The sequence below is a fragment of the Pongo pygmaeus genome, chromosome 6 (genome assembly GCF_028885625.2).
Source record: "Pongo pygmaeus isolate AG05252 chromosome 6, NHGRI_mPonPyg2-v2.0_pri, whole genome shotgun sequence".
Classification (NCBI taxonomy): Eukaryota; Metazoa; Chordata; class Mammalia; order Primates; family Hominidae; genus Pongo; species Pongo pygmaeus.
In genome coordinates this window covers 79,705,292-79,728,540 of record NC_072379.2, presented here as the reverse complement: position 1 = coordinate 79,728,540, position 23,249 = coordinate 79,705,292, and the positions used below count along the sequence as shown (strand labels likewise).

Here is a 23,249-nt window from a genome sequence, read left to right as displayed (position 1 = left end):
TGTATCCCCCCGTGGTTAAGGGGGAACTACTGTATTTTGTTAACCTCCAGCACTTTACACAAAAGGGGAACTGAAAGTACCAGATGTTACATAGAAGAAAGAATGGAGTGTGAAGCAAGAGACTCTTCTTGAAAGGGGCCATTTAAAGCATTTCATTTCCATATGCAGCCATAACTGTGTAAAAACTTCCACATCATTCAGTGGCTTTTATACTCTTAATTCATATTGCTAAGAAAACTTCTGGTTTATTCTTCTTGTTAAAGTTTATGAAGTATCCTGATACTGGGCGGGGGGGAATGCCATTTCTATGACATAAGCCCATTAACCCACCCAAGTTGTCAGAATCAAGAGGAGGTGTTTAAGAAATTGTTTCCTCTTTTTAAACATTTAACATTTTTCTTTTGTGTTAGTTTTTCTTCAAAACTTACAAAAAAGTACGCATCATTGTATCTTGTGTATTTACTACCGACTTTTACTAAATAAGTCATCTTTCCATTAAAAAAGTGATAAGCTCCATTATTTTAAAAAAACAAACATTCATTACAGATGACCATTTCAAAGATGAAAATTTTAAAAGGGCCCCAAACCCCACCACCCCCCAAAGTAATTCCAATTAATGCATAAATATAAATTGGATAGTAAGCTAAATAGATAGAAATGGTTTTATAAAAGTGAGATCGTGTAACAAATGCTAATTTTAACGTTATAATTTAAAAAAAATACAGTTGCTCTTGATCTGGCCAAAATCTGCAAATTGTCCTGGGGGCAGGGAGAAGGGAATGTCATCTTAGCAGCAACAAAATTGAGTGATTTCTTTGGGAGGGGGAGATGGAGAGAGGAAGAACGGACTGGACTTAGGCTTCTCTGTAGCAACATTCAGTGCTAAAGCAGAGTGAAGCAAAGTCTACCAGATTCTTGGGGGAGGAAGAAGCCAAGTGATTTCAAATGTAAGGGTAAATTGAAAGAGTCAGGGTGGACACTTCTTGAAAAATCTAGATGATGAAGCCCATCTAAAGAGATGAATGGACAAACATTGAGAACAGGACTGGTGGTGGTTAATTATTTAACTATGTAGTTATAGAATTATTTAAATAAGGCTATAGAAGCATATTGAAATGTTATAAATCTTGATATAGAAAAGATGATTAACAAGTTAGAAAATAGAATATCAAAGATAAGGTAAGAGGTAATATATACATGCCCTAATTGGTTTTACTTTTCAGAGTAGAAATTTTGTAAAATTGATAATATATCAAGAAATAGGGATGTAATATTCTGAATAGTTATGAAGGTAATCACCAAAACTCTAAGCCTGATAACTATTAAAATGAAAACACAAAATTAAAGATAACACAGGCCATATAAGAAAGCTAAAGGCGGAATTTAAAATAGATGACAGAATTAAGACCAAACATAGATATGATGTCAAATAAGGATAAATATGATTTAACTTATAAATGTATGAATATACAAAAACTGTTGGCAGTACCTTTGGGGAAGGGTACTAAGATTGGAAAGAAATTCAATAATTCACTGTTTTCCTTTTTGAACTTTTAAAAAATCATGTTATTGTTGTCATAGTTTAGAGAACTAAAGTGGGAAAAAAAGCTGTTGGCCCTGGCTCCCTAGGGTTTCTACAACCGGTGGTGAAGTATGTCCACAGACATTCTTAAGTAGCAGTAGAGGTAAGCAGGTACACACATGAGCTGGAAAGATCTCAAAGCTGATTTGGATTCTTTTATCTTGCCATAAGAAATTACTTTCTTCAATCAAGGGTATAAAGACTGCTGAACTAGTTCATAATGAGGGTAGATGAAGGAGGTATCCATCTTAAAGAGTGGTAAATAGTTGACCCATACAAAGGACCAGCAGCCTCATGTGGACCCATGTTAGCATCCTTCTCTCCTACTCCAAGGGTGAAGAGTACTCAGAAGTTACTATTTATTCTCAAAGCCTTGTGTCAGATTATTTTCATATCTTTCTTAGATCTGTTCTGACTTAAGTCTTACTCTCTTATTCATGGAAATAGAAGACATTGAGCCCTTTCCCACATAAAAATATAGGACTACTGATTTCTAGAGCTTAAAGATGTTCTAACACCTCGTTTGAAAGATTCAGAAACAGATCTAGAGATGTTAAAGTTTAGAAAAATGACACAAATAAGGCCAGAAGTGGCAACCGAACTCAATTTTCCTGACTCCCAGGTTAGTGGTCTTTGTACTAAATGCAATTTTGTATCTTCCCTGAACAACCTGAGCTATGTACTTTTTTTTAACAAAATTTTTTGTGGGTACATAGTAGGTGTACATATTTATAGGGTACATGAGACACTTTGATACAGCCATGCAATAAGTAATAATCACATCATAGAAAATGGAGTATCCATCCCCTCAAATATTTATCCTTTGTGTTACAAACAATCCAATTATACTCTTTTAGTTATTTTTAAATATACAATTAAATTAATAACTATAGTCACCCTATTGTGCTATCAAATACTAGATCTTATTCATTCTTTCTGTTTTTCTTTGACCCATTATACTGCTAGATAGAACTCACATATTTGGTCCCTGCCTTTTCCCACCATTTGCAAATAGATTCTAGGCACGATCCTAATAGTTGCCAGGCACTGTTATCAGAGATCATGTCTGTCTTGTTTCCAATTGTGCCTGGAACATAATAGGGTTTTTTTTTTTTATTATTAAATAACAAAGCCACGTGTAGTGCTGCATGCCTGTTGTCCTAGCTACCCAGGAGGCTGAAGCTCAGGAGTTCAAGTCCACCCTGGGCAACAAGACTCCATCTCTACAACAAAAAAGTTTTAAAAGATTACTATACGATTACTATACATTGTATGTATCAAAATATTACTCTCTCTCCTGTAAATATGTGCATTATATATCAGTTAAAAGGAAACAAATGGTGAGCATCCTTTCACTATGAAGAAAAGTTCTCCATATGCCCCCTACTTTCTTCTGTTTCATTTTTTTGGAGACCTCTAAACAAAATGCTTTTCTCATGGATATGGAGGGACCCCTAAACAGGTTTTCTACTTGAGAAAATCTTGATTTGAACTCCACATATACCATCGGGCAAAAAGCCTCGCATTTATATTGGAGAATATAGGCCAGAAAAAGAACAAAACCTCAAGTGTGGGCAGAAGATTGTGTTTGTTTACTGTTAGGGAGGAGAGCTCAGGTTCCTTTTCTCTACAGTGACCATCAGACATTCCAAAGCACTGTCACTTGGTGTATCTCAGTGCTCTTGGTTACTGAAGCAACAAGTGGTCTGTGATGACAAAAAAAAAGGTAGGGTCGTTCCTAACACTGGTAAGGAGAAAACTGTGTCGAGTTAATAATTTACATTTCAAGTTACAAGTTTTCTATCCTAAAATCCAAAAAAAGCAACAGCTCTTTTTTTCCTCCAGTCATTAAATCACCCATTCAACAAACTTTTACCAGGCTCATGGTTTGTCAACTATAGAAGAGAGAGGAGGACGAAACCTGTGGTTAAGGCTTGCCTGAAGGATCTCACATTTGGGTTGGGGGCTGACATGCGAGTGAACCAATAGCCTCCTCAGGACTATGATAGAGGTATTTACAAAGAACTATAAGAGGACTGTACATTAAGTGTTTAGGGATCTAAGAAGTTTCAAAGAAATTGTGGCATTTGAACTAGATTTAATAAGGCTCAGGTACAACTTCATGTGAAAGAGTCAATATATTCACAAATTTGCCAAAGCCCAGTTATCGTCATTCTTCTAGAGTTCCAGTTTTTTCCCAAGTGCAGTCAGTGTACCATTTTTTATGAGACCCAGAGCCATTTTCTTTCATTGGCATGTTTTTAGGTTTATTTTTCAATAACTCCAGTACCCCTGAAGTTTCCTTCCTTAGATCTTGAACAAATATATTCAAGTTGGGCATTACTGCATGGTTTGAGGATAATGTCTTTCCTGTTAAAAATCTTTTTAAGTTTTTATACAAAGGTAATATATGCGCTTGGTAAAAGAGAATGAATATAAAATGAAAAGCAATAATCTACTACAGCCCCACCCAGCAGTCCCTTTATCCAGCCATAAACAGAAAATAACAGAACTATACTCATTTCCAAACTAAACACATCATTCTGCTCCTTGCCTTTTCTGCTTACTGTTTAATATCTTAGAGATAATTCTTTTTAATAGTTAACTAGATCTCTGTATGGATGTGCCATAATTTTTTAGCCATTCCTCTATTGATAATTGAGTTGGATACTTTTATTATTGTAATTATTGCTGCACTGAACATCCTTGAAATGATTGTGTGGGTACAGCCATAGGATAAGTTCCTAGCAAGGAATTGCTGAGATAAAGAATGTATGCATTTAAATATTTGTAGATACTGCCAAATTGCCTTCTTAAACTGTACTACCTCATACTACCACTCAACATTTGTGAATATATTTTTCTGCCCCTTTTACCAAAGTTTTTGATTATTAAACTTACTAGTTTTATCACTGCATTAATATCTGATACTTGTTGATTTGTACTTAAGGTTTGAGTGTTTTTTTATACATTGGTAATTTGCATTTCATCTTAGCCAGTTTTTAATATTGAATTACTACGGTTTTTAAAAATTTTTATAAACTCTCTGAATATTGGCTTAGTTTATATGTATTAGAACTGTTATGATTATTTCGTACTTACGTTGTTTTTTTCCCACACAAACCAATTAATCTTTTCTTAGGGCTATTGTGTGTCTTGCTCACACCAAGGTTTATTTATAATATGCTTATGTTTTCCTCTTACTTTCATAGTTTCATTTTTTGTGTTTATATTTTTGATCCCTCCAGAATTTATTTTCTTATATGGAGTGAGGTAGGAAAATGGCTACCCGTTTGTTATAATACACTTTATTTGACGATCCTTTCTTTCAACATTTATTTTAAATCACCATTACCACATATTTCATTATCGGTTTGTGTATAAACTGTATTCTGGTCTGCTTATCTGCCTATTTCTTCTGCAGTACATTGTTTTAATGATTTCAGATTCATAACACTTAATAACTGACAGAATGAATTACCTACTTAAATATTTTGTACAGACACTGGTGGATTCTGCTACATATCATGGCATTATGCCATGAATCCTTTCCAGCATTATTGGCAGAAATAGCCACCCTTAAAATATTCCCCTCATGATCCTCAGCGGTTCCCAGGGTACAGTGTCATGTGTACCCAGAAATGGGTTGCCCTCTTGCCCATTCCTGGGCTGCCTCCTAGGGACAGTGACTCCAGTTAACTTGCTGCTTCAGTGGGCACTACCATCTTCTGCTGGTGACTTCTATCATCTTGTTTGACCCTGGGGAAAAGACTTATTTTCCTCTTTGTTGCCCACAGTAGAGACCAAACTTTCCTGACTGTTCCAGAATAATGAAAGAAAGGGTCCAGATAGTACTTTATGAGAGCAGCCAAGCTCCAGTGGAATCCTCTCCACCCTTACCAGGCTAGTGCTCTGCCCTCTTTGCTACCTGTTTCCAGGTCACCAAAAGTAGTTCAGCTACCCCACTAGAAACCTTCAGTTATCAGCACTTCTTTAGAATTGGAGCCAAATTGACATCTGCACTAAAGGAAATGTGGAAGGTTTCCCCTCACCTAACACTGTGGACACCCTCCTCCCAAAATTCCTGCTGAACCAACCTCTCCCCTGGGAAACTGACAGTGAAAACATTTAGTCTTTTCAGAGGAAATTACACCTTTACTCAGAGAAATGTGGTCTGGATTTTGGATTTGCAGCCTCAATAAGAAAACTGCCTAATGATCTGGTATCAGTACAATCAGGCCCTTCGTATCTGTGGGTTCCACATCCATGAATTCAGCCAATCGTGGATCAAAAATATTCAATAAAAAATAATACGACAAAAATATAAACAATACAGTATAACTGTTATTTCCATAGCATTCATATTAGGTATTATAGAGATGATTTAAAGTATGCAAGAGGATAAGCATAGGTTATATGCAAATACTATACCATTTTATATAAGAGATGTAAACATCCATGGGTTTTGGTATCAGAGGGGGTCCTGGAACCAGTACCCCAAGGATACTGAGGGACGACTGTCTATTTCGCAGTCTGTATTGTTTTTACAAGTGGGGCAGCAACACCCAAACCCAAATGAGGTTGCATCAGGCTCAGCCCTGTTCCTATTTTGTCTCCCTGCACTAAGGGTTTCAAGCATATCTTAGGGCTGTGGTCAGCTTGTTACACGAATCAGCCTTGAACCCTAACAGAATGTTACTTTACAATTTCCTCTTACTATGTTCCTTTTTAAAGCTACTTCCAAATCGATCTTCATCCTTTTCAAAATACCAAATTTCGGAAACGGAAGGGGGAAAGGAATGGGGGAAATACAAAGTGAAATCACCTGTATTTTCTTAGGGACCCTAACTTAGACATGACCAGCTATTTGTGAGATTCTTAAGTAAACAGTGTTTTTTCTCTCTGAAAGTCTGACAGTCTCTGCCATGTCAAGCTCTTTATTTCATGTCTTATACTTAGACCCACTCAGGCTACTTGGACAAATGCTCAAATAAATTGACCAAATGAAAAAAAGTGTTCAGAGGTTGAGTGACTCAGAGTGAGAACAAGTGAAGCAGAACTGAGTGGTGGAACTTAACCTGCGTCTGAAGTTTTGAAACACATCAAGTCTAGTCTTCCTGTATTTTAATAATATACAGACTGAGAGGGTGGAAAGAGATAAAGTGTTATGTGCTCATAAAATCAATTTATAAGTGACCTCATAGGGTCAATCACCTGAAGATAATATAAATTCATGATTTAATATATTAATGTAACCTTTGCTATGTATTAATCAGTATAAATTTATAATTCAGTAGTCTACAAATCCTAAACTTCGAGAATATTTTCTGAATTTGCTCTTTGATTACTCCACATCTCTGCATAGAATTTTCTGACACTCACTCATCAGGATGTGTTTATAAAGGGTTTTCTTTCTTCCTCTTCACATCTAAATGACATAGAATTACCCAAACTTCCTGTTGCTACTGAAACTGAAGCAAGAGAAGCAAGGGAAATTGAAACTGAAAATGTGAACCAGCGACTTTACCCAGAAAGAAGCACAGTTGTTGGCATCAATGAGATTATTTTTTAATGAAATTAAAGAAAGTAGAGGTTTCAGCTGACACTGTTTTTCTCCAGACTCTCTACTGTGCGGCAGGATGGTAGTTGTTTCCTCTCAACGGAGCTAAAAATTAACTTCATCCTATGGCATGATGTATTAAAATCAGGAGTGTTTGGCCTGGCGTGGTGGCTCACGCATGTAATCCCAGCACTTTGGGAGGCCAAGGTGGGCGGGTTACGAGGTCAGGATATCAAGACCATCCTGGCTAACACGATGAAACCCCGTCTCTACTAAAAATACAAAAAAAAAAAAAAAAAAAAAAATTAGCTGGGCGCGGAGACAGGCGCCTGTAGTCCCAGCTACTCAGGAGGCTGAGGGAGGAGAATGCCGCGAACTTGGGAGGCGGAGCTTGCAGTGAGCCGAGATCGCACCACTGTGCTCCAGCTTGGACGACAGAGCGAGACTCGGTCTCAAAAAATAAAATAACATCAGGGTGTTCATGGTAACTTTCTCTTTCAGCTCTCCAGCAGGTAATTTCTCTCAAGATCCAACCGAAGCTATTCTATATACACAAGGTCAGCAAACATTTGATTCATTTTGTCAGCTTTAATATAAATCAAAATCACACTCAGGAGGCTGGGGTGTGGTAAAACACATCAAATCCCCTATTGCCCTAATAGCCAGTCAGTCACCCCCCTCTTTCATGTGGGAAAGAACACCGGCAGCAATTTGACAAGTAACAATCAGGCTTCTAGAGCCACGGACAATTGCTGTTAACTCTTGACCGCTCTGACAACATTTTAGAGCTAGGAATATTAGCCTCCCCCATTAACAAAACGGGGAAAAACTCATTCCTCAATGACCTCACTCTTCATTTAGTTCAACAGTTTGGATGGAGAATGGAGATATATCTTGAGGGAACACAAGTACATCCATCCCATTTTCTACCTCACTACGTTGCTTGCAGGAAGAGGTCTGCAACTTGGTTCACCCCTTTTTTTTTCTGCTTTAGTATTTTAGTTGGGTCAAAGTAACTAAAGAGTTACTTACTTAAATTGCATATTGCGATCCCCATAATTTCCATTGGGTAAAATTTAGCTGTACACTTAAGCTTGCTGTAAACATGCAAGCGAGTTGGGAGAAAACATTACCATTAGAGAAGTGGAAAAAGACTGGCCCCCTTCTCCATCACCACCAATCAGGTCTTGAGTGAAATCTCCCACTTAATATTACATATTACTCTCACAGAGAATAAACACCATATCGTTCAGTAAGGATCTCTGACCTGTCATTATGAAGGGAGGACTAGCCAGACTGAGGGTGTGGTGAGGAACTAGGGGACGCACAGACAGAAGAAACTGCTTTGAGAGGAGAAGCAACTTTGAAGTGTTGCTTAGTCCAGGCCCTGGCCTAGGGTTTGGTTTTTTTGAAGTCTGTCATTAACCCTTCCCTCGCTTTCCTTCTACTCTTCAAGTCCTATTACATTCATAGGAATGACTAGTTTTGCCCCCAGGTATTTTGCTGGTCCTGGGATTGCAGAGAGGAAAAGATACAATCCTGTCCCCAGGAACTCAGTGTATAGAGATGGCTTCTCCAACTTAACTAGAGCTGATAATACTTTTCAGACATGTTGATCCAAAATGACCAATTAAGGATAAGGACTTGGAAGTAAAGAACATAACTCAAAGACAACAAATGCCCATTCACCAAAGATAAAGCCATGAACTGTCCAGGGCAAATGAGCTTGCCTTTTGGAGGCTAAGCTTCATGTGGAATTTGTAGAGTTTGGGGGAGGTCACTCAGTAACTTCTGTAATGAAAAGTTTTGTGGCAGCCAAACGCAGTGGCTCATGCCTGTAATCCCAGCACTTTGGGAAGCCGAGGCGGGTGGATCCCTTGAGCCCAGGGGTTTGAGACCAGCCTGGGCAATATGATGAAACCTCATCTCTACTAAAAATACAAAAATTAGCCAGGTGTGTTGGCACACAGCTATAATCCCAGCTACTTGAGTAGCTGAGGCATGAGAATCAGTTGAGCCTGGGAGGTGGAGATCGCAGTGAGCCAAGATCGTGCCACTGCACCCCAGCTTGGGCAACAGAGTGAGACTCTTGTCTCAAAAAAATAAAGAAGTTTTATTGGTAGTATTTGTTCTCTGTTAAACCCATCTATTGAGTTCTTGATTTCATTTATCAAATTTTTCAATTCTAGAATTTCCATTTGGTTATTTTTTATATTTCCAGGTCTCTGCCAATATTCTCAATCTTAATTTTTATTTCCTTAAACATTTTAAGCATAAGCATTATAGAATCCATGTTGGATAGTCCCATTATCAAGATCCCCTATTGGTCTAGGTCTATTGTCTGTTATTTTTTTGGTATTCAGTTACATTTTCTAGTTATTTTTGGTTGAATTCTGTCTTTGGCAGGAATATGTCAGTAGCCTTTTGAATAGGACGAATGAATCTGTTACACCTTATGGCAGCCATAAAATCTATGCTGCCCCACATGGTGGCAATGGTGTATATACAACTGAAAATCTAAGAACCCCACTGGCCTTCTGCTGACCAACATCATAGTGAGGTAAAGAAGTCTCAAAGAGAGTTTAGCAAAGTATTATCCTTAAAGAATCAAATGAGATTGTAACCAGTTCATCTTGCCTGCTGCCCAGATACAGCCAATTTGTAAAGACAGGGAAGTGCAATAGAGAAAGATTTTAATACGCATAGAGCCAGCTAAATAGGAGACCAGAATTTTACTATTATTTAAATCAGCTTCCCCAAAAATTTGGAGGCTAGGATTTTTTAAAGACAGTTTGGCAGGCATGAGTTAGTTCCTGGGTAGGGGCCACAAGACCAGATGAGTTGGTTTACCAGTCTGGGTGGTGCCAGCTGATCCATCAGAATGCAGGGTCTAAAAGATATCTCAAGCACCAATCTTAGGTTTTATAATAGTAATGTTATCTATAGGAGCAATTGGGGAGGTTAATAATCTTGTAACCTCTGGGTGCATGACTCCTGAGTCATAATTTTTAATCTTATGGCCAATCTGTTGATTTTACAAAGGTGGCCTGGTCCCCAAGATACATTTTACCCAAGATGTAATATCACAGGAAACCAGGACCTTCCACTCAACCTCTCATACACAACTGGCTTTATTAGTTTCCCACCACATTCAAGAGCACCTGATGCCCTAAACTGTTTTAAGGTTGAATTAAGGAGTGCTCTTTTCAAACTATCCCAATTTCCATGAAAACCAAAGATAGTAGAAGACCTAGAAAATATTTATAGAATTGGGTATCTTGGGACATGAAACAAGTGGATACTTACATATGTGAATCTCACATGTCTTAATATCCAGACTAATTCCACCTTGTCCTATTCTTACATAGTATCTATTTTTCTCTTGGGAAGTTTTCTAATACTAGCTTAGCATCAGCATGTCAGTTTCAGTGAAATTAACACTTTAAAATATCCCCACTGGAGGTCAGCAAGTCCGGGCATATGCTGCTCTACAGAGGGGCCCAGTTACAACCTGAGGAGTAGCACTTCATCAGAGCTACCTCTTCAGGCCACATTCCCCACTACCCCAACCAACCATTCCTCAGGAGAACTAAGATGGATTTGTGGGAAATAATTTCCTTGAGCCATTTTTCCAAAGACAGTGGGGTATTCTTAAATGGTATTCATTTGAACATGGTATTCATTTGAACTTTGACATAATGCCATTATTTTGTAAATGCCATATCCTGGATAGCTAACTATGGCTGACGATCTACCTCATCATGACTATGCTCAAATGCAGATATCTCTAGTGCATCATTGAATGAAAGGAATTTCACACACTTACGCCTCTCTGAAATTTTCACCTTTCCATTGTTCACTTTTGGAACTGTTTTTTTGCGGGGATGAAATTGACACTTTAAAAAGAAAAATTGAAGCTTGTGATGGGATTCTAAAATCTAAAGAATTTCCTTTCCAATCACATTTTAAACTGTTAGATCGTTTGCCCATTTATTGTCAATTTAACATGAAAACAGACACGTGCACATGGACCCATACACACAGGCACACGTGTTGAAGGCCTCTAGCAAACAGTCTATCAAGGTTGGTGAGACTTGCTCAACTCTATTGCTAGCCACAGATGAGCATACAGGAAGGTTGTAGGACCCAAGTGTGTCCAACCAACCCACAGCCTGTGGGCTGCATGTGGCCCAGGACGGCTTTGTATGTGGCCCAACACAAATTTGTAAACTTTCTTTTAAAAAAATTTTTTTTAAAACTCATCAGCTATCGTTAGTGTATTTTGTGTGTGGCCCAAGACAGTTCTTCTTCCAGTGTGGCCCAGGGAAGCCAAAAGATTGGATACCCTATAGTGCCTTTGAGATTGATGCCTATGGGGAAATGGAGGGAGCAGAATTGGGTGGAGGGAGCAGAACTGGGTGGAGGGAGAAGTTGGACCATGAAGCAGTCCTAGCAAAGGCCTAAGCCAATTCCTCAGGGAAAATGTGCAGCTAGGATAGCCCTTCAGTCTTATTCTACTTGAGTCTGTCCTTGCTACCCTAATATTTACCAGTCATTGGATGAGGACCACCCAGGGAGGAGCCATGACCTTGGACAAGATGGCTCTCTTCAGCTCCTCTTAATTCCCTGAGAAGAACTCAGCTGAGGGTCATCAGGGGCCAGCACTCCCAGCAGCTGAAAAATGGGTGCCTCAAACTTGAAGTGGGGACTGGCCCACATACCACAGTGTTCCGTATAGAATGACAGTAAAAAAAAGTGGCCATGAAACTCATCTACAGTTTCTGTCTTCAAACCTGTAATTTTTTTCATTTTGGTTTTTCAAGATTACCCCAGACTCTCCCATTTCCAGTAGATTTCTTTGATTTTTATTTGTGCTTTGATTTTTGTTTGGTCATTTGTTTGTTTGCTTGTTTGTTTCTATTTTGAGACAGGGTCTCACTGTGTCACCCAGGCTGCAGTGCAGTGGTGTAGTCATGGCTCACTGCAGTCTCAAACTCCTGGGCTCAAGAGATTCTCCCACCTCAGCCTCCTGAGCAGCTGGGACCACAAGCATGTGCCAACATGCCCAGCATTTTTTAACGTTTTTTGTAGAGACGAGGTCTCCTATGTTGCACAGACTAGTCTCAAACTCCTGAGCTCAAACAATCCTCCTGCCTCAGCCTTCCAAAATGCTGGGCTTACAGGCATAAGCCAGTGTGCCTGGCCTGATTTTCAATATTTAAAAAATATTCCAATTTGAAGATTGAAAAGCAGACTAAAATAATATTGGCCTGAGAACTCCCAAAAAATTATCTGGACAACCACAAGGTATGCCTTGCTCCAAAACAGTAATTTCAGATCTGCCGGAACCAATTTGGGCTTCTGTGAAAAGTAGAATTGAGCTTAGGAAGGAGGAAAGTCGGTGGCTGCCAGTGCAGTATGATTGGAGTGGCCGTGGAAAGATTTTCCAGGCCCATCTGCTCTGAAATCATCTTTATTCATGACAGCTTCTGAACTCCAGAAGTGCTTACCTGTCAGTGTCGCTTACCTGTCAGTGTCCCTCACCTATCTCCTCTTGCTGTTTGTCATTTTGTGTTTAACTGAAATCCTAGGCTTGAATACCTGAGGCCCCGAACCTCCTGAGGTCAGGCCATCCTGCTATTCCTCTATGTCCATGAGACCCACAAATGCAGCAAGTGAAATTGCTGTCATTCCTGCCTTGGTTTTTGCCCAACATAGGAAATGATTATACCTACATAGAGCTGCAGTGAAAGACATGATAGATGCTAACACTTCACCTGGAGATTGCTAAATACCAGCTGATAAGATTGAAGGCTGGATGAGAGCCACTGGGGGAAAGGGGTGCTGAACAGGAAAGTGGACAGACAGCTATGGTAGGCAGAATTTCTGAAAATGCCCTGAGGGATGTCCCATCCTAATCCTCAGAACCTGTGAAGATTGAGATATCACTTCCATGATTATGTTATAAGGTACAATTAACCTTAAAATAAGGAGATTGCCTGCATGGGCCTAGTATAATCGCATAAGCCTGTAAAATTAGCTTTTCCAAAGAGGGACAGAAGAGGAAGTTAAAGAGTTGCTGCTTTGAAGATCGAGGGGACCATATGAGAAGGAATGTGGATGGCCTCTAGGAGCAGAGGACCCCAGCTGACATCCAGCAAGAAAACAGGGACTTCAGTCTTAAAACCACAAGGATGGAATTCTGCCAATATTCTCAGTGAGCTTGGAAGTGCATTCTTACCCAAGCCTCCAGGGAAAAGCTCTGACAACACTTTGATTTTGGCCTGTGAGACTCTTGAGTATAGAACCCAACCTAGCCTGCCTGGAGTTGTAACCTACAAAAGTGTGAGATGATAAACTGGTGTCATTTTAAGCTGCTAAGTTTGTGGTAATTTGTTGCTGCAGCAATAGGGAACTAGTACAGTAGCCAAGACAAGTCTACTTGTCACTATTTTTGAAAAACACTTTCTTTGGAAGAAACTGGAATCTGCCTCTAAAACCATCTGGCATCTGGCATAAGGGGAAGGCGGACTGAGATCCAAAACTATTATGTGCTGGCTTGAGCTTCAACTTTATGTATACCAAACCATTTATACCTCACACCTACCCTCTGTGACAAACACTATTATTATCCCAATGTTATCTCCATGGGCTTCTAACTGCTGTTCGGAGAAATTAAATGATTGGTCCAGTAAGTTCTCGATCCTAGCTGTGCACCAGAATCACCGCATCACCTGAGTTTTGTTTGTTTTGCTTTGTTTTGTTTTTAAGCTAATGAGCTTTTAGGAAGTCAGGATGCTGAGGCCTCAACCCTGACCCACTGAATCAGGGAGGCCCAGACCTCTTGCACTTATTAAAGCTCTTGGATGATTCTGATTTAACCCAGATGTTTGGCAACCAGTGGTTTAAAGTGTGGTTAATGGACACCAGCATCAGCTGCCCTCAGGGTGGTGGTAACCACTGATGTTGTGTCCCTAACAGCCATCCTCTGCTACTTCACTTACAACAGGACCTCAGGTGTGCTCAGATGGCCACATGCCTGGCCAGAGGGGATAAACCATGGTTCTCAATTTTCAGCTCTAGTCATGTTATCACATTTCTCTTTCCCAATACCATCCTGTGAAGGTTAATTTCATGGAGCAACTTGACTGGCCATGGGGTTCCCAGATTAAACATTATTTCCAAGCGTGTTGGTGAGAGTGTTCCTAAATAATATTAGCATTTGAATCAACAGACTCAGTAGGTTGTCCTCCCCGACATGGGTAGGCATCATCTAATCTATTGAGGGTCTCAATAGAACAAAAGGTGGAGGAAGGAGGAATTTGCCCTCTTTTTCCTGCCTCACCTCTTGACCTGGGTCATCTCATCATCTGTAGTCCTTAGACTGGGATTTACACCATCAACTCCTCTGGTTCTCAGGCCTTTGGACTTGGACTGAATTACACTGTCAGAGGCATTTGAACCAGAGTGACTCCATCTTGCATAGGGGCTAGGTAAAATAAGGCTGAGACCTACTGGGCTGCATTCCCAGGAGGTTAGGTGTTCTAAGTCACAGGATAAGATAAGAGGTCAGCACAAGATACAGGTCATAAAGATCTTGCTGATAAAATAGGTCGCAGTAAAGAAACTGGGCAAAACCCACCAGAACCAAGATGATGACAAGAGTGACCTCTGGTCGTCCTCACTGCTCATTATACGCTAATTATAATGCATTAGCATGCTAAAGACACTCCTACCAGGGACATGACAGTTTATAGATGTCATGGCAATGTCAGGAATTCACCCTATATGGTCTAAAAAGGGGAGGAACCCTCAGTTCTGGGAATTGCCCACCCCTTTCCTGGAAAACTCATGAATAATCCACCCCTTGTTTAGCATATAATCAAGAAGCCACAATAAGTATAAGCAGCTGAGCAGCCCATGCTGCTGCTCTGCTTATGGAGTAGCCATTCTTTATTTCTTTACTTTCTTAATAACTTACTTGCTTTCACTTTACTCTATGGACTTGCCCCAAATTCTTTCTTGTGGGAGATCCAAGAACACTCTCTTGGGGTCTGGATCGGGACCCCTTTCTGTTACCACCACCACCAGCTTTCTTGGGTCTCCAGCTTGCAGATGGCAGATTGTGGGGCTTACTTCTTAGCCTTCATAACTGCATGACCAATTTGTCATATTAAATCTTATTTTCTTTATATATATCTCCATCCTACTGGTTTTTCTGGAGAACCCTAATACATTTCCCATCTCTCTGCAGCTAGAATCAGCCAAAAACATATAAGGAGACTCCACCAGGAGTGGGGAGTTCTCGGGAAAGCTTTTGCTTCAGAAAAAAGATCAAAGTACACAGGAGAGCTGTCTGGTGCCATTCCTTGAGCATGTGAGAGACTGTGTCACTGGGAGCAGCAGTTACCTGTGGTCATAAGTTGAGATGACTGGATGAAATGCTAAAATGTTGAGAAGGTAGGACAAAAAGAAAGAACCAGGGACTCTGATGACATTGTTGAGGTGCATCAACCCTAGAACCATTATTAAGAGACTTATTATGTGAGACATTATTATTTACTGTTTTACTACTTGCAGCTGAAAGCATTTCTAACTGTGTACAGGACTACTTTTAAATGCAAGAAAGAATTTCTGGTGTTGAGGACTGGGTTATTTGCATTAACAACCATCCAATTCTTTGTGCACTGAAGTCTAAGTCACCCACATTCTAGGGTCACCTACACAGATAGTGATGAAGCTGCTTCTAACTGGTCCGTGTTTTTTCCACTCTATGATACTAAAAACAAATAGAAAAACATCTGCATTCCTCCCTTTTTACACACTCCCTGTGGCAATGTTGGTATTAGACATAGCAGAAAATAATAACTAAGAAAATAACCTGAAGAAGACATGTCTACAAGCCTTTTGTTAAGAAAAAAAAAACCCAATCTTTAAAGCCCATATTATACAAATAAATCAGAAATAATAGGTATATGGGGATAAATGGGAGAAGAGAAAGGAAAGCCAAGATAGTGCTCATTTTTCACATTAATTTCAAAGACAAAGGATGAGATGAGAGCTCGGGGGTTTCTGAAAATGCTCACCACAATCAGTTTATACAACTTTTCAGAAATATGTTAACTCTGTATCAGAACACACTTTAAAAATCTAGATATATATAGAGACACAATCTGTTTGTCTAAAGAAGCTTCCAGATTTTCCATTTAGTGTGTCTTTTACCTTTACCATAACCCTGAGTCATTTCTGATAGTTCTCATTGGAAGTGATTCCATGCATAGAAAGTTGTGTGTGGGCTCCCTAAGGAGAGTAGCTGGGTCCCTTTTGTTCATTGGCCTACCCATAGCCTGCAGCACAATGCTTTGAACATAGGTAGTATTCAACCAATGTCAACTACAAGATCCCAGAAGACTCCTTACACTTTAGGAATGTGTGTCTTGTGAGGCACCTGGGATATTATCGCTAGCTCATTTTCTCAGACAAAACACAGAACAATGACATACTTTTGTAAAGGTCACAGGGCTAAGCAGCTCTCTCCAAATTTATTCCTGTGCACTTTTCCCCAGGTTTATTCCCAACAATGCCTGATACACTCTTTAAAACCAGCCTCAGACACATATGTTCTATGAAAATTAAATGGAACAGAGAAGTAACTATTTCCTCTCAATGAACATTTTGCCGTTTAAAAGGAAAAAGTGAACTTTGTGGGTTTCTCTTGTATAATTAGGATTTAATTTCCTTCAGATGGAGATGTGTAACTGATATTGTATATTATATACTGCACAGTCACTAATAGAGATTTAATATGCATTCACTATGACAATGCATCAAAGAACATGGTTTTTTTTTTTTACCCTTTTATCTTCATACCCCAGTTTTCTTTGCAAAAAGAATTGGCATTTCATTAAATATATAAATAAATAAAAGACTATTTTTTCCAGATTCACTAAACAGGTGTTGCTTACCTTAAGGCAAAATTTTTATAAACTAAAAAGATTCAGTTTCTATAACTGTTCCAACATGAAAAGGACTAGTTATTCACCTGAGAGGAAATGTCTTATAATGAATTGAAGACTTTTTATTGAATCTGGATTAGTCCCTTGCCCAACACTAATACTGACATTTTTCCTGCTGAGTTGCAATTGACAATTCACTTTTGGAAGAATTTATGGGAAAATATAACATTATTCTATTTCCCGACCACAAGTTTTGTTTATTCCTCACACTATATAGATGGTGAGTCTCAGAGAACTGGGGTCTTCTTTGCTACTTGATGGGGAAACCCAGCTGTGTGCTTCACGCAAGGCTCTCCATAGCCTGCAGCACAAGGCTTTGAACATATGAGGGGGTGTTCAACCAATGGCAACTGCAAGATCCCAGAAGGCTCCTTACACTGTGGGGACTGACAGCCTCTTATTCCCCAATAACTCCTGTGGTGTTTTCAGCTTTACTCTTACATTGGCAAGTAGGGATGGAACGCGCTGACTGCAGTGTGAATGAACTGTGTACCTTGTTACTTCAAACATTGAAACTCTGATATTAAATTTTTTTTTTTTTTTTTTTTTAGACGAAGTCTCGCTCTGTCACCCAGGCTGGAGTACAGTGGCGCGATCTTTGCTCACTGCAACCTCTGCCTCCCGGGTGCAAGTGATTCTACTGCTTCAGCCTCCTGAGTAGCTGGGATTACAGGCACGTACCACCACACCTGGCTAATTTTTCTGTTTTTAGTAGAGATGGGGTTTCACCATGTTGGTCAGGCTGGTCTCGAACTCCTGGCCTTGTGATCCACCTGCCTTGGCCTCCCAAAGTGCTGGGATTACAGGCATGAGCCACCGCACCTGGCCCGTTAAATATTTTTTAATGTGAGAAGATATACTTGTTATCATGAACATACAAGGGAGGGATTTGATCATAGCCAAGCATTGAGGATATGTGACTTTGTGTGACTTGAAAAACCCTGGATACCAACATCTGATAAAGTGGAAAATTCATATGTCTAGGAAAAGTAGCCCTTGTGATGGGTGAATTTGGTGGCACTGAAATTTTTTCTTTAATTGCATTGAAAGGAGATGTATCAAACAAGCTTCAGCATGTTATTTAATTATGAGATCTGTTTTAAAATTTAAGTGGAAAACCAGGATATCTAGAAGCAAGTTATAGAGAATGCAAAACCTATTCCCCTTTAGGTATTCAGCTTGATGAGCCAAGTGATATTAATGACTGTAGTCAGCTGTTGTTATTTTTGCAGTATCTGAGGAAGAGAGTGTAGATGAATTCTTCTCTTGTGAACTGCTTCAGTTAACTATGAAAGGAATCAATGTGTTCAATCTCATCCAAGATTTCTTTTTGAACCATTAGCTAACACTTCGTGTGTGGATCAATTCTTACTGATGGTACCTCCTGCTATGCTTGGTAAAACATCAAACTTTGCTGCCTAGAATACAAAATAAAATAAAACTAAATAAAAATGAGTAGCTATTTGTATAATACACTATTGTGCACTTGCTGCAAGAAGTTTGCCTGCAAAAACAAATAGTGTTCTGTCTTCTTTATATGGTAACAAAAACTCCACCAAGAAAAAGATCCAAAACTTTGCCTCTTCCATGATTTTTTTTGAAGGAATTGGTAAGCTGACACATCCATTTCCATATAGAAATGAGGGGGCTTCCCACAGCAACCTGTTTATTTTGCAACTGGATAAAGTTTTGAAAATTACTGAAGCACTTCTCTCTTTCATCCTTCTGAGAGGGTAGCCTTCCCTTAGTTGTCTTGGGTGCCCATCTAATTGAAGAAAGAAAGAATGCAAAAATATTATATTTTTCCGATTCTGGCACTAAAAAAATAAGATTATGCAGGAAAAAAAAGACTTTCAAGTCAGGTTATTTCCTTGAGAGAAGATTTCCCAAATACTCTGTCTCCTCTTTAACATACCATAATCCCAGCCTGGAGGATCCAGCTTAGAGAATTTTCCTGTGGGCTAGAGAAGAAACCTTTACTCCCTATGACAGCAAAGCTTCAAGACCTGCTGCTACATGGCAGAAGATACGACATCACAAAATAGACAACCCACCCGTTTTTTCCCCAAAGGATGGTGGGAAGAAGGAAGCAGAATGGAAAAGAAGAACTAGGAAAGTCAAGTACAGAGATGATGTGTGTTCCAAGCACCACACACCTTACCCCACCCCTGCCCCACCCAGCTTAGAGGACTGAAGAAACTGCAGAATTAGGCATGGGTAGGGCTGCTCTTGTCCTAGTTCCCTTCGGACTGGTCAGGGGCAGCCTCATAGGCTGTTCTGCACCACCCAGAGAGAAGCCGTGTCACTTGGCAGTACAGTAGGTCAAAAGACAATTGTGGTGGCCCCACGTGGCTCTGTGGTATTTATATAGGATCCTGCAGCTGCTGAGTCTCTGGTGCAGAGCAGCCCAGTGGGGGTTGTTACAGTGGCAGTGGGGTGCCCTGTAGAGAGCATTACAGAGTGGGTCACCAGGCCCAGGATTAGAAGTGTCTGTAGCCCCCGAGGAACCAGGACAGGACTGAATCAGTCAAGAAGAGATGAGATGATGATGACGGAGTGGCCACAAAGTCCTCCCACCCCTACCCTATCCCAGATGAGCCCATGCTCTAACCACATGAAGACCAAAGAAACAACTATTTCTTCTCAGGGACTGCGTTAATGATTCCCAACCATCAGCATTGAAGAAGAGGTCCGGAAGAATGTGAAGAATGCTAAGTCTTGTGTGGAGAATAGAGGGGAGCATGAAGACAATCCAGAGCCTGCAGGCAGGGACTTCATGGACATTCTACATTGTGCAGCAGCCACAGAATTCAGCCACAGGTGCCAGCTGGGCAAGTACCAACCAGGTGGATTAGGTCCACCACCCGAAAGATGCATAAAAAAACCACACCTGTCCCCCCAGATCCACGGAAGCCATCTTAGGGAAGAATCAGTGGGGATACTCAAGATAAAAAATGTGGAAGGCTCCTTTTCTGTCTTTTTTCCAAGAGCTGATTATTATCTGAAGGGATTGCTTACTAATTGGAACTAAGATTTCATCCAGATAGGGCTAAACGTTAGAGATTTTTCCCCCCACTACTAGAGATCAGAGAGAAGTTCGCAACATTTATAGATAAAAATAAAGGAGCATATCTCAATTGTAGTATAAGTTAAATTTGTAACTATTATATTTGCTTTTGAAAGCCATAAAAGTCTGCTTATTCACAACCAAATAATGCCATAGTTGACAATTTTTAAAAATAGAAAGTTTATCTTTTACCTAGCATATGCAGTAGCTATATTCAAACATGAAAATGAACACAATTAATTCATCTAAATATTGATCTAATAAGAACGTGGTGTGACCAGAGAGAAATTATTTGCTTTTATAAGAAAATTTTAGTGGGGGTTAAAGCATATTGAAATAACTTTCCTTTTCTTAGAGAAACTGTTTTAACAAAATGAAAAAATGACCATTGCAACTGATATGACAATATACTTTGCAACAATTGAGTGACTCATTTTTATGGATTTTTTTCCACTAGACATTTCATGTAGAAAAAAACAAAAACAAGAACCAAGGATACTGGAGCTTTTTTAAAAATTTCATTTCTATCCATGATTGTCTTCTACATAAATTATTATTTTTACTTAATTACAACTCAATGAATATATTTTAACAAGAAACTTGGGAATTTCTGAGAACTTGGCTAGCATTTTCTACAAATGGCAAAGAGAGCAGTGAAGATTATGTGATTTTAGATTTTTCTCACTTTTACACATGAAAATAAGGACTAGAAATTGATGTTGACATGAATATAGTTATTTCCAAGGGAAATGTCCTTATTTCTTGAATATCTTGGAACAAAAGCTAAAGGAGTATATATTATTTTTATATGGCAATAACTTTAATGTGTTATTAATTCAGGGTTGTAATAAACTCTAGTTGTGTTTTCACTCTATAATTATAATTAGTTAAAAAGTATCTTCTCTCATCATTATGTCCATGATGCTTACATGGTCATAGTTTGAGAAAAAAGTGATGCAAGTTGCCATACGATCAGGACGAGAGTTCAAAATTCAAACTCAGCACAGCTTTCCAAAGATCTGGTACTTAAGTTCCATTCCTATAGCAGCAACTCAACACAAAGCCCACTGCCCTGATCTAAATGTAACCAAAACCTAATGCAAGCATTCATTTACCTCTCATTTTAAACCATGTCTTGTAGATTTTGATAGACTATATGTGTTAAGAAGCAACTGGAAAAGCTAGGGCACTGTATAATCACTGCTGATGATATAAAACAAATGTAGTAACTATGTCTAAATTGTAAGAGCACACGTTGAACATAGAATCATTTCAAGCAGGCATTTTCTCATGAGCTATTTGATCTTGAAGGCTCAGCATGTCAACATTCAATACATTAGCTCAGTATCATCCCTTCCCTCCAGTGTTCTTCCAGCTGGCAGTCCTGTACAACCATTTGTCAATGGCAGCTCCTTTTCATTCTTCATTGGCAGTTAGTCTTGCTCAAAAATGTTGGGGCCTGCACCCGACATCTCAGCCCTCCTCCCTCCTTACTGTCTTTGTTGTTGTCCAGTTATTACATCTTCTCACATTCCAATGGGCACCAGATTCATTTTCATAAAAGGAAGTAGGTAGTGTGGAAAATCCTTACATGTATAGCATTTTGTTAAACTGTGTATTGGTTAGAGTTGAGCAATTAGATTGTCTAGATTCAAAGGTAGTTTTTACTACCAGATGTCTGCTTCTCCCAAGAAGAAAGTCTGTCTCACAGTTTCATCCCCAGGTCCCAAGGGGTCCACGGGGGTGTGTGAGCTTGCTTCTTGGGAAAAAAGACATCTGGAGTTCTCCCACACTGCCCATGCTGTGCAGGATGTCTGGGAGGCTCTCCTCTGCTGACTTGGTGCTTCCATTTCTCATTGTGTCTAGGTCAGTCTGGCTGTTCACTTTGGTATCTCAGCCACCCACCCCTTCTTACTTCCAACAAGTGCTTAAAGTAGATTCAGTATTGGATGCATATAATTTTTTTCATGATTTTATCAAGAAATCAACAAAGTACTGCAGCATGTTTACTAATGCTGCAAAGACAAGTCCCTCATACAACCCTTTTCCAATCTCCATACTGCCTCGGCTCCTGCCAGTCTCAGAGACCCTACTCTTAGACCTTTGTGTTTTCCACAAGGACTGTGCTTCTTTGTCCCAGTCACCTGGGTCACCTGAGCTCATGGCCCTCCATCCATAACCAAAGACCTATCTGAGTGCCACCCCCTTGGGAGGAACTCCTAGCAAACTCACACAAATTTTATGGATATAAAACTTAATATATATAAAAATATCTGACTAATGGATATACATGAATTTATTTCTGGGTATGTTTTTGGCTAACAAAAGAATTTTGGATTAACAGCAGCTCCTATTGGGGTACTTAGAAAAAAACAAAAAAACAACAAATTAGTCATAGACAAAAGGAGGCAGAGAAAGTTGGCAGGAAAGGAATAGATATGTGTAATGGAATACTGAAAAGATAAAAGAAGATAATGGAAAGTAACCTAAGGCCTAAGAACCAAAGCATGCGAGGATATATGAGTAAAGAGAAGTACTGAAGAGCTGGGATGCTGGGAAGTAGGTGATGGGTGTCAACAACCTCAGAGTTACAAATTCAGAAAAAGATTTGCAGTAAATATGGCTAGTTATCTATGGGATTCAATTTTCCTCTTCTTCTGAAATAAAATACTTATTTGTTTAGGGCAGAAATTTCATCAGTTCAGAATATTTAACTTCCTAGGCCCCCCTTTGGCTAAGGGGCAGATGTGACACCAATGAGATGCAGGTGAATGGGGTTCTAGATGCTTTCCTTCCACAGCAGGGGACAAAGCCTCAGAAAGAAAAGAATGTTGCTATTCCCCTCTGCTTTCTCCTAATTCCTGCCTTGTGAGTGGTCCTGATGCTGACAGATGCAGTAGGTATCTTGCAGCCACGAGGAAGAAAACAGCATGACTAAGGACAGAAGGAGCTGAAAGGGGGACGACACATGATTTCTGATGAAAGCCTTGAGCCGTGACATTTTTTAAATGAAACTAGATACCT

At 39.5% G+C, this 23,249-nt stretch overlaps 1 protein-coding gene across 2 annotated transcripts in view; it reads left to right on the top strand.

Annotated features, from left to right (window-relative positions):
* The window catches only part of C1GALT1 (core 1 synthase, glycoprotein-N-acetylgalactosamine 3-beta-galactosyltransferase 1), a 128,132-nt gene that overhangs the window by 101,905 nt on the left and 2,978 nt on the right, over window positions 1-23,249 (top strand). The window contains exon 4 of one of the 2 annotated variants that reach the window (XM_063667547.1): window positions 17,710-17,831. The exons of the other annotated variant lie outside the window; for it this stretch is intronic. Within the exon in view, the coding sequence (XP_063523617.1) occupies window positions 17,710-17,793 (84 nt within the window). The 3' untranslated portion in view covers window positions 17,794-17,831. The remainder of the gene's footprint in view (window positions 1-17,709; window positions 17,832-23,249) is intronic. 2 annotated transcript variants of the gene reach the window in all.